At 41.7% G+C, this 11,968-nt stretch overlaps 1 protein-coding gene across 3 annotated transcripts in view; it reads right to left on the bottom strand.

Annotated features, from left to right (window-relative positions):
* eomesa (eomesodermin homolog a) overlaps positions 1-3,619 on the bottom strand; it is an 11,098-nt gene extending 7,479 nt beyond the window's left edge. Inside the window, exons 1-2 of one of the 3 annotated variants that reach the window (XM_058407484.1) lie at positions 2,710-3,619; positions 501-655 (exon numbers count right to left, since the gene is read on the bottom strand). In XM_058407484.1, coding sequence (XP_058263467.1) covers positions 501-655; positions 2,710-3,470 — 916 coding nt within the window. In that variant the 5' untranslated portion in view covers positions 3,471-3,619. Of the gene's footprint in view, positions 1-500; positions 656-763; positions 884-2,248; positions 2,325-2,709 lie in introns of those variants that run through there. The other 2 variants (XM_058407485.1, XM_058407486.1) reach the window with 2 other exon arrangements.
* Positions 3,620-11,968: the final 8,349 nt, after the last annotated feature.

Raw genomic sequence — 11,968 nt, 5'->3', positions numbered from 1 at the left:
GATGAACCTTCAGCTCTTTACTCTGAGCTCCTGCATTAAATCATCACTGCAGGGTTCTGGAAATGATGAATTTATTCTGGTTTAAATTCAGATTCCGATTCGGTTTTAAAAAGAACTTACAACCTTCATGTGTGCTGCTTCAGCGGGGTTTAAATGAAAGTGTTAATTTAACCGAAACTTCAGTGTTTTTGCTGATAATCATATTAATGCACAATTTTATTGATATATTTGTTGTTGTTTATCAGTTCTTTCTCCTGCAGTAAAACTGCGGCTTTCGCTGTGCGATAATAAATATTCATTTATTTGCATTATTTTTTATTTTATTTTTTGCAAAACGTGAAGTATTTTTAAGCGTTTTAAGCTCCACATGAACACTTCAGATTTACAGCCAAATTCTAGAGATACTTTATAAACGTTATTCCGGCGCACGCGCAGCTGGCACTGTGGCGGATGTAAGGCCGCTCGCGCAATCCTCTCTATTCCTCCTCCTCTCTCCTCACCTTGCATGTTGTTGTCCGCTTTGCCGCACGTGACCCATTTCCCGCCTTGGAAGCGCCAGTGGTTCGGGTCCGCGAGCACGACCTCCACGAAGACGTTGTAGTGCGCGCTCACGTTCAGTCCCGCGATGTTAAAGCTCAGGAACGGGAACATGCGCCTGCGCGAGACACACAAACACCGATTCTTTTTTTAAAAAGGGATTTAACAGCAGCTGTTCGGGACAGGATTAAAAATAAATAAAATAAAATAAAATAAAAAGAAACACCTTTAGCGCGCAAAGTGCGGGGCTCGGCAACAGCAACGTGCGCGAGACAACATTCGGTGTGAAGTGTGAATATGTGAAAATGTAAAAGTCGGATTGTTAGGAAACGAAAACGGATGCTCGTGCACAAACAAAAATCTTACAACAATTCAAAACAAGATCTAAATAAACAATTCTGCAAGAATGTAGAAGCGCAACGAAGGGGGGGATGCGCATGCGCACAAACACAGACTTAACCATAATACAAAAATAACCTGTAATTCCTAAAGAGTATTTAAATGGATGTGACATCACTGAAGAAATCATTTCTATTAAAATCACAAATCAAAACAAACAAAAAGTTTAGAATTAATATCATATATAATGTACATTTTAAACCCTAATAATAAATAAGTTACTCATAAATAAATTTTTCAAATTATATAATTATACAGATTATAAAAAGTAAAATTACAGTAGAATTAATAAACACCTTAAAACACGGAAAAGAACTTATTATTTATTATTATTATTATTATTATTATTATTATTATTATTATTATTATTATTATTATTATTGGTTAAAATGGAAAGTTGAAAAATAAACATCTCAATTTCATGAATCGTCTGATATTTAATTTAATTATTTTACATCACAAAACATTAATTAATTAATTATATTCATTCAATAGACAAAAATAAATCTTGATGCATTTCAAGTTCAACTAAATCGGAATAAAAGAGTATTAAAAAGAAAATAAAGACAGACAGACAGAAGAGCAGAGGGGAGGAGAGATTGAACATGAGAGGTGGAGGAGAAACGGAGTGATGGATTTCTGCACAAAAATATTTATCAGTAAAAGAATAAATCCTATAAATTTGAAATAAAAACATTAGAGGTGTTCGCGTGCACTTCCCATCAGGACGCTGTAAACATCACCAGTACAAAATAAACCTAAACATCAGCGCGTGCACAGGGAAAATAAACCTGATTATTTCTGCTTAACGTGGTGCAAAGAATTATACTTCTGTTTTATTTATTATTTTCATTCATGTCCTCAGACACACGCGCCAGATACGGAATCCTGCAACACTAAATAAGAAGAAGAAGAAGAAGAAGAAGAAGAAGAAGAAGAATATATACTACAGGTTTATTTTATTTTGGTAAGTAATTTGGATGAAATCTTTAGCTTCGAAACGAATCCACTGTGATGGGCCTTCTGCGACTGCGCATGCGCGTGATCTGTCAAGTTGATAAATGTTTGTTTTCAGGACGCGTGTGCGCGAGACGTTTTCTGTTTTGTTTCGAGAATTTTTTTTAATGTATTTTAGTTTTCAGAATCAATAAATCAAACATTTTATACCGGAAATTTTAAACGCGGATTAAATCAGTCACGAGACCTGGTCACGATTCTGTGCAGTTTTTTTTTTTCTTAAAGAAAAGTTTCACGATTTAATGATCAGATTTTAACGAATGAATTATTCGTTCCTCCGCCATCATCAGCTTACCGACTGCTTCTGATCTCTGCACTTTATCTTCATCATCTCGATTAAGCGCGTGTCCCTGCGCGAGCCGGTTTGAAAGTTTTGATACCACGTCACATTATTTTAACGTGCCGTGCGCGCGCTAGAAAGCATGCGAGAGAGAGAGAGAGAGAGAGAGAGAGAGAGAGAGAGAGAGAGAGAGAGAGATAGATAGATAGATAGATAGATAGATAGATAGATAGATAGATAGATAGATAGATAGTTTATTTCTGTAAAGCTGCTTTGTTACACTGTCCATAATAAAATAAATAATAACGCCAAACTGAGTTGAATTGAATGAAAATATCACGATTATTATCAGAGTGAAACTGAATAATCTGTAAACGTTTATCAAAAGGAAAATAAATGGTATAAAATAACAAACTGGTTTATAAAATGGTCAAATATTGAGAATAAAATAAAAATAGTGTGTGTGTGTTCCGTACCTGCCCTGTTTGGTGATGATCATCTCGGTCTGATGGCGGTGGAACTTAAGCCACAATGCGCGGTTACACAGGTACACCTGAGCCCTGCCCACCGCGAGACCGGGGTGATATGACGGGTACAGACACGCGGGCCCCTGTCCGAACTGATAAGCGGCGGCTGATGGAGGCGCGAGCTGGGCGCGTGAGCTGCACACGGCGCCCGGTGGAGGCGGCGGAGGTGGAGGAGGAGGTGGAGGAGGCGCGAGCACCGAGGCGGCGGAGGAGTAAGGTGAGGAGTAGCGCGCGCCCGCGCCGCCGTACACCGAGCCGCCCTGCGCACCGTACGGGAACAACGAGCACGCGCTCGCGTCCGAGCTCGGTGAGATGAAATAACGGTCGGTACCGAGTTCTTCGATACCGTAGCGCCGGGTCACCAGTTCTTCGTCCTCCTCCGCTCCTCCTCCAATCACCGGGGAACTCTTCCTGCTCTTACTTCCGGTGGAGAACTCTTCTCCCTCGCGCTCTGCTCCGGTGGTGGTTCCGGTGCTGCCGCTCGTGCTGCTGCTCATCATCATGGCGGATCGGTACTTCTTACCCGGTTCAGGCTCGTGCTCGGTCCGTTCTGCTTCGGGGAAGCTGTGTGCGCTGCTCGAGTGCGTGTGAGAGGTTCCTGGGCTCGTGCTGTTGGACGATGAAGAAGAAGAGGATGATGATGATGATGATGATGATGAGAGTGTGTAGAAAGTCTTGGGTAAGCTGGGCAGCAGACTCTCCAACTGCATGCTCGATTAAAACAAACACACGAAACAAAACAAAATAAAATGATACAAAATTAATAAATAAAATAAAATAAAATGCAGAGACACAGTGGGAGCGCGTGCCTGAAAAATAAATGAGTTTTTACTATTTTATGAAGAACCTCCAGTTCCCCTCTGAGTCTCTGATCTGAAATGAGAGTGCAGGGGGGATTTATATACCAACGCGCGCACACACACACACACACACACACACACTCTAAGAGGCGGGGCTGACTCTGACTCTGATGTCCAGCAGCCTCCTTAAATCACTTCAGAATTGAACTGGAATTTATTTTAAAATATGATTACACACACACACGCGCGCGCGCGCGACTAAACTGCAAACATGAATTCCGTTTGTTTAGTTAACAAAAGCGAAAAAAGAATTTTTAGGCGCTCGTGTTTTAAAATAATACATTAATAACAGCAATAGAGCTCTTTTTAAAATGTGTGTGTGTGTGTGTGAGAGAGAGATTATTTTTTAATTAGCTTGACTCTCTGACACACAAACACACACACAAAAGGTGCACGTACACAACCAACCAATTATACACAGACCAATAAAAACAGAGACCAGTGTAAACACACACACCTCGGGTTCAACTCCGCAAAGCGAATGCTACGATTAACCTCGTAATCCGCGCGCGAGCTTCTGTCGGTGCAGTGTTTCAGAGTATTTTGGGGGTTTTTGTGCGAACGAACGCACGCGCGCGCACAAACAAAAACGCGCCCGGCGGCATCAAGAAAGCTTTCGGGTCCTTCTTCAGCACGTGCGCACGGTGCTTCGTCACGGTCCCTCCTCCTCCTACCTCCTACACCTTACGCGCGCGCACACACAAAAAAGAGAGAGAGAGATCCTTCAGGTGTTTCCCTTTCCGATACTTTCGTTTCCAATAATACAAAAAAACAAAACAATAAATTTAAATAAATATTATAATGCGCGAGACACGCGTTAAAACGTGATCATCATTTAAATCCTAAACATCAAATAAACATGCTGCTTTGATGAAAATAATCCGTACACCATATGAGACGGTGTTTAAATGATTTGGACTAAATTTAAATAAATAAATAAATAAATAAATAAATAAATAAATAAATAAATAAATAGTGAAAGGAGGAGGTGTGAGGGATTTCCGACATCCTGCAGGGATCAGAGCTGAGAGATCAGGAGGAGAAAGAAAGAAGTGTGATCACTGAGAGCTCATATTATTATTATTATTATTATTATTATTATTATTATTATTATTTTTATAAAATGTTTCTTTATATATATATATATATATATATATATATATATATAGAGAGAGAGAGAGAGAGAGAGAGAGAGAGAGAGAGAATTCATAATAATAATAATATTAATATTAATAATGATAATATAAAAATAAAAAATAAAATATCTGTTGGGCGTTTTTTTTTGTATTAATTTTTTCTTCTTCCCACAGCTGCGCTTTTTCACTTCAGTGTGATGATGATGAGATAATGAATTTATTAATAGTTCATTTATGAAATGAACAGATGCCAGGAGAGGACGCTGGGAGGTGAGACTCGGGCGCGCGCGGGCGCAAGATCAATAATAATAATAATAAGAAGAAGAAGAAGAAGAAGAAGAAGAAATAAAGATGATGATGATGATGATGATGATGTGGAGTGTGAGGTACAGGATGTGGTTATTATTTTATTCCCTATATTTAGGGCACTTAAGTCGGTTGAATTATTCCAGTGTAAGACTCAGAGCTCTGGTCAGTGTTTAATAAAAACTCAAGAGTGAGGAGAGATCGAATTAAATTAAATAACTGATGTAAAATAAAACTTTTCCTGTTTTCATCAAAAAGAAGAAGAAGAAGAAGAAGAAGAAGAAGAAAATAAAAGAATTTGAATAAAATCAGGTGAGCACTGCTGCGCCCTAACGCGGATGAGATGAGTGCACTCCACACGGTGAATGTAACGACACTCGCTCCAGTTCCAGTGCACTTCATCTCTACCCACGAGACAGAGAGGATGAGACGGAATAAATAAGTGGCACTATTTCAGGATTCAGCTCGGTGTTACACAAAGTGCCCTAGATAGTGTGTTAAATAAGGGCTCTCATCACCTGTCTCGAGCCAATCCTCAGCCTGGCATCAGACTCTGTGTGATAGTGCACTAAACAAGATGGACGCCTTTATTTTATACTACACTAATACTAGGGTTATTTAAATGAGAAGCTGCAGGATAATAATGCACAGGACAGGGAGTGAAGATCGTACACACTGTCTAGGGTAAGAGAAGCTCATGATAAATACACTATTAAGTGCTCTTAATAGGGGGAGAGATTTAATATCAGAAATAGCTTCATGTTAGATTTAATAGTGCACTCCTGTAAACAATAGGGTGCTGTTTACTACCCCGGGGTGATAAAGTACACTAGATTTGGTTAATACACTATTTAGTGTTCTTTATGTAAGGGTACACAAACCGAATGGAATGAAATATTACAGCAGAGTGTGTTTGTTTTTTTACACCCTATCTAGGGCACTTACTATAATGTGTACCTACTATAGTGTGTTAGTGACATGTGTCACGAATTAAGGCTCAAAATACAGTCTGAGTTAACTTCTAACTAACTATTCACTACTAACTACCACAACACACACACACACACACACACAAAGAGAACTAACTACTAAATACTGCGAAAAAAAGAACGAAAAAAAGGGGGACGAGATACAGATTCTTAATTTTCTCATAGTTGTCTCTCACACGGGAGCGCGCGCGCGCGCACCACGGGTTCTCACCTGACACATCCGGGCCCCAGGTGCCTTGTCATGATTTTTGGAGTGTGAGATCATCAGAGAGAGAGAGAGAGAGAGAGAGAGAGAGAGAGACGACTTCTTCACTACTGCGTGCACGTGCACACGTCATGTTAATAATCTATAACCTATTAGGCATCATTAAATAACCTGATGATGATTATTATTATTGTTATTGTTGTTGCTGTTGTTGTAAATGTTACGAGACGAGTTTACTAGCTCTGCGGGTGCACGTGTGTGTGCGTGTGTGTGTGATGTGAGCGGCGGCGCGGATGTGTGAAGAATTTGGGGAAAAGGGGGCTAAAAATCTGTGAAAGAGAGAGAGTGAGATAGAGAGAGAGAGAGAGAGAGATGGGAGGTCCCCGCGCTGCTGGAGGCTGATTGGCTGTCAGCCGGAAGAAGGAATAAAAAATCTGTTCTCGTCTCCGGTCAAGACGCGCGCGAGCGGCCCCTCGACACACCTCTGTCCCCGTTAATTAGCCACTTCATGTTGAGATTGTCTTTCTCTCTGTCCGTCTGCCTGTCTGCATAGAGTCCTTATTATTACTTTAATAATAATAATAATAATAATAATAATAATAATAATAATAATAATAATAAGTGGGTAATATGTGTTTCATTTAAGTCTTGAGATCGAATACAAACTGAAGACTCAAGAAAACACACGATGAATTGTGACTAAACGGCATGAAGTGTGTGTGTGTGTGCGCGCGTAAAAATAAAAATGACATGAATTGTCCGAAAGCATCACGTGTGTAATTTTTACATGTGAATGCTGTCTTTATGAAGATTATATGTGACTCTTCTATAAGGATCTCTCTCTCACACACTCTCTCTCTCTCTCTCTCTCTCTCTCTCTCTCTCTCTCTCTGTCTGTCTGTCTGTCTCTCTCTCTCTCTCTCTGTCTCTCTCTGTCTGTCTGTCTCTCTCTCTCTCTCTCTCTCTCTCTCTCTCTCTCTCTCTGTCTCTCTCTGTCTGTCTGTCTCTCTCTCTCTCTCTCTCTCTCTCTCTCTCTCTCTCTCTCTCTGTCTCTCTCTGTCTGTCTGTCTCTCTCTCTCTCTCTCTCTCTGTCTCTCTCTGTCTGTCTGTCTCTCTCTCTCTCTCTCTCTCTCTCTCTCTCTGGAGGGATTTGTACCACTAGAGATGTCCAGGGTGAGACTTCTGTAAATCAATAGTGTGCTTTTACACACACGCTGGAAACATGAGGGACAGTGAGACACATGAGACAGTGAGACAGGGGGAGAGTGAGACAGGTTTAAACGTCGATTTACTTTGTTAAATCTCAGAGGTTTTTATCAAGTCAGAAGGGACGAAGACTCGCCTCTGATCATCGTCTCAAACACCATCGCAGTGCAGAAGTGTTTCTGAGAAGTGAAACACACGCAGCACTACATCACCGCCTCATGAGCCCGGGTCACAGATTTAATCATTCCTCATTGTTTTTAATTTCTCTATACACTTTAGACCAGTTAACTCTTTTCCCAGAGGCTTTCTTGTGTCCATTTAGATGATTGAGTATTTTTGTCATGTTCCACTCCTGATAATGAAGCTGTTTTCTAGGAGGTTGGTTAAGTACTAGTTAGTGGTTTTGTTTTGATAGATTAACTTTTTTAAAATGGTGAAACTGGATGTGTTTTAGGAATTAATGAACAAACGCTTTAATCAGATTAGACTGTAATGGAGGAAGAGCTTGCCGTGTGTCCTGCTGACCTCACATACTGACCCCAGGCTGAAGGAGATCGCCCGACTAAGAGCTTTATAGGATTCCTTCTAATAAAAAAACATAAATTCTGATTTTTATACAAACACAGTATAAGAAACTATAGCTTTGTGTCAGAGAAACACTGTGTCTGTGTGTGAAGTGTTTCACAAACCTAAAGATCCACAACTGGACCATAAATGCTTTATCTTCTGATTCATTTTGAACCCAGAGAGAATCTCATAACTGTACAGTGTGTGATCATGTTGATGTTATTCCACATTAATGATCTAAAATCATTCTCTTTTCACACTGACTAAAATACAAGAGAAGAGAAAAATTACATGAGATAAATAAAGGGAATGGGACGGGGCTTCCAGGTGGTCAATTAAACATCAGTCATTGTAGCTTGACATGTCGAGTGTCTCGTCCAGTGTTTTTATTTGGGAGAGAAGAAGAAAACTGCCCCTGGGTGTAGCTCAGGGTGAAAATTCATCCTGACAGTAATTCAAATGTAGAGAAATTATGCTAAATGCCTAAAAAATGAAGAGCTTTTGTGTTCCTTCAGCCATGTTTCACCTTTTCATCATTATTATTCCACATCATTGTTGTGTTTTTCTGTTTAAACGCCTGCACGTTTGTGGTATTAGCTCCAGACACGAGCTGGAGTGGCAGATTTCCCCTGGCCGCGATCCTCCATGTGTGATTAGCGTCTGCAGGCTGAAGATCGACGGCGTGTCTGTTGTTTTTGTTGTTGGCTGAGAAAGAAGTTCTCTCTGCTCTCTTCCTTCAGCTCCCGGTTTGTGCTGCTCGCTGTAATCTCTGAGAGCTGTCTCAGGGCTCTGCCATGTGTCCTGCGTTCGCTTTGTGTGGCGTTCGTTAAGCTCATCAGCGGGACTGAGATCAGACATGGAGCTGAAATCTGATCAACAGCACTAAATGAAAACCAGACAGTTTGATTATTATTATTTATTAAGGTATAAAGGAGCTCTTCAGGTGAGTAACAGACAGGTGCAGGTGCAGCTACAGCAACTAGCACAGCATCACACACACTGAACAGAGTCATGTAACAAACACATCAATGTTCTGCTGAAAAAACACACAAACAAACCCCCACATCAGCCACAACACACACAACACACACAAGTGCACGTGTTTGACTGCTCAGTGGAGTGCTTTAACGTGTGCCGAGTCGTAAATACGGTGTTCTAAACTCATAAATGTAAAATTACAAAGTCATAAATAGGAGTTTACGAGGAGCTGCTGAGAGCCTGAGGAGGAAACACCCGCTGCTCGACTCACCCACAAACCCAAACCTCATTCTTCCCTTTGTCTCTCTCTCTCTCTCTCTCTCTCTCTATCTCTCTCCTCAGAGATACCTCAAACGGAGAACCTCAAATGGAGGTGTGGTGAATGGGGTGTGACACAGGGCATAGTAACACAGGCTCTGTCACATCACACTAAACCGGCGGCACAGCCGATCTGACAACGTCGATCTGAGACGCCGCGCCTCGCTCGCCTCTTCACGCCAGGATCTCTGCTCGTTTCTCGCCTTTCTGTCGAGGTTAGATGTTAGATGGAGGGATGGAAAGGTTAAGGTTGAGGATGACGAGCTCTGACCCGAGGCTGTCGAGGCTCCGATCACTGCCACGTGGCTGTCAACACCTCGTTAGGGACGAGAACGAAGGAGCTGAAAGATCTGTTCCAGTCGTCGACTAGGAATTTCAGGCTGAAGCAAAAGATTTTAGCTCTGAAACAAAAGAACAATTCTGAGAATTTTCTAGACAAACGAATCAGATTTTATTTACTGCTATTAAACATTTTACAGAAGACTGAAAAGAAAACAAACAAAAACAAAATTCCAAGAGTTAGGAACTGCAATAAAAACAAATTTGTCTTTACTTTTGGTCTCCATCTTTAACCAGTAAATTTATTTAGATTTATTTAAGCAAAAATTCTGAACATATTTGAAATTTTGTCTCTAAAAGTGAACTGAAAAAATGTTGATTTGTATTTCTAGAAGAAGGAAAGTCCTGTCTATTTCTTTTTCTTTCTTCTCCTCTGAATCTGAATCAGTTAATCGACTGTAATCTATTTTTTTTTTATCTTGATATATTACACCAGAACATTTTTTCACACCAGAATTGTTATCCATTTACAGCTACATTTCACAGATAAGCGAAGGAAAAAAAAACATCACAATAACAAACAATAAAAATCTGCTGTTAAAAAAAACTCTGACGGTGAGAACAAACTGAAAAAAATCATAAAAGTTGATTTACACCATATATTAATTTCAAACGAGTCTACGGTTTTATGTCTACTCCCATTAAAGCGACCTCTGTCCAGCGCACCCGATGACCACCCATAAAATTAAGGGTGTAAAAATACGGAGCAGGACGAGGCTCGGCGGGGGAACGGGAGGAAGTGTGTGTGTGTCACGTAGTTTGTCAGGACGGCTCGTCGCTGGAGGAGATGAAAAGGCACACACACATTCCAGGCTTTATGGCCCGGGACTGATGGGGACCACTGGCCAGGTTTAATTTTAATAACCGCTCGTCTCATTAGCACAAATCCTGCTAACCAAGACATGATTCACTTCCTGTTTCAGCCGGTAAAGTGCGTGCGAAAAAGAGCGAGTTATTATTCACACACACTTCTGGATGAAGAGTTTACTGAAGATTCCAGAGATGATGATCTAACCAGCTGGATGTTTTGACTTTCTTAAATCTACATGAATTTCTCCTTTTTCTTGTACATGTTTTCAATGACTAAACTACAAAAGCTGAAGACCAGGCTGAAGACCAGGCTGAAGAGCATGCTGAAGACCAGGCTGAAGACCAGGCTGAAGACCAGGCTGAAGAGCATGCTGAAGACCAGGCTGAAGAGCATGCTGAAGACCAGGCTGAAGAGCAGGCTGAAGACCAGGCTGAAGACCATGCTGAAGACCAGGCTGAAGACCAGGCTGAAGAGCAAGCTGAAGACCAGGCTGAAGACCATGCTGAAGACCAGGCTGAAGAGCAGGCTGAAGACCAGGCTGAAGACCAGGCTGAAGACCAGGCTGAAGAGCAAGCTGAAGAGCAGGCTGAAGACCATGCTGAAGACCAGGCTGAAGAGCAGGCTGAAGAGCAGGCTGAAGACCATGCTGAAGAGCAGGCTGAAGACCAGGCTGAAGAGCAAGCTGAAGACCAGGCTGAAGACCAGGCTGAAGAGCAAGCTGAAGACCAGGCTGAAGACCAGGCTGAAGAGCAAGCTGAAGACCAGGCTGAAGACCAGGCTGAAGAGCAGGCTGAAGAGCAGGCTGAAGACCATGCTGAAGACCAGGCTGAAGACCAGGCTGAAGTGCAGGCTGAAGAGCAGGCTGAAGAGCAGGCTGAAGACCAAGCTGAAGAGCAGGCTGAAGAGCAGGCTGAAGACCAAGCTGAAGAGCAGGCTGAAGACCAAGCTGAAGAGCAGGCTGAAGAGCAGGCTGAAGACCAAGGTGAAGAGCAGGCTGAAGACCAAGCTGAAGAGCAGGCTGAAGAGCAGGCTGAAGACCAAGCTGAAGACCAGGCTGAAGACCAAGCTGAAGACCAGGCTGAAGACCAAGCTGAAGAGCAGGCTGAAGAGCAGGCTGAAGAGCAGGCTGCAGCAGTGAGGGCTGTAAGACTGGACTTCAGACTCCAGTTTTAGGTTTGTTGGTCTCAGTCTTGGACTTTGCTCTAGTTAAATATGACCTTGGTCTCAACCATGATTTTTTTAACAGTATTTTCACTCCTGTCTACTTTGGAGCGTTTCAGAACCTGATGCGTTTTCTTCCTTGGTTCGGTTCGGTTTATGTAGACAGATAAGAACACAGCAGTCACTCGGATCCTCACCAGAACACTCAGGTCTCATTAAGGTTCTCTGATTATGAACCCTTCATTGAGAAACCATATGACCTGAACAGCAGTGCATGATGGGAACTTGGATAGAGTTACATAGCGTGTTTGGTTAGTTAACAGTGGTGGGTT

This window comes from Hemibagrus wyckioides, linkage group LG14 (assembly GCF_019097595.1).
Source record: "Hemibagrus wyckioides isolate EC202008001 linkage group LG14, SWU_Hwy_1.0, whole genome shotgun sequence".
NCBI classification, from domain to species: Eukaryota; Metazoa; Chordata; class Actinopteri; order Siluriformes; family Bagridae; genus Hemibagrus; species Hemibagrus wyckioides.
The sequence above is the reverse complement of the archived record's forward strand: the minus strand, read 5'-3'. Positions and strand labels throughout refer to the sequence as shown.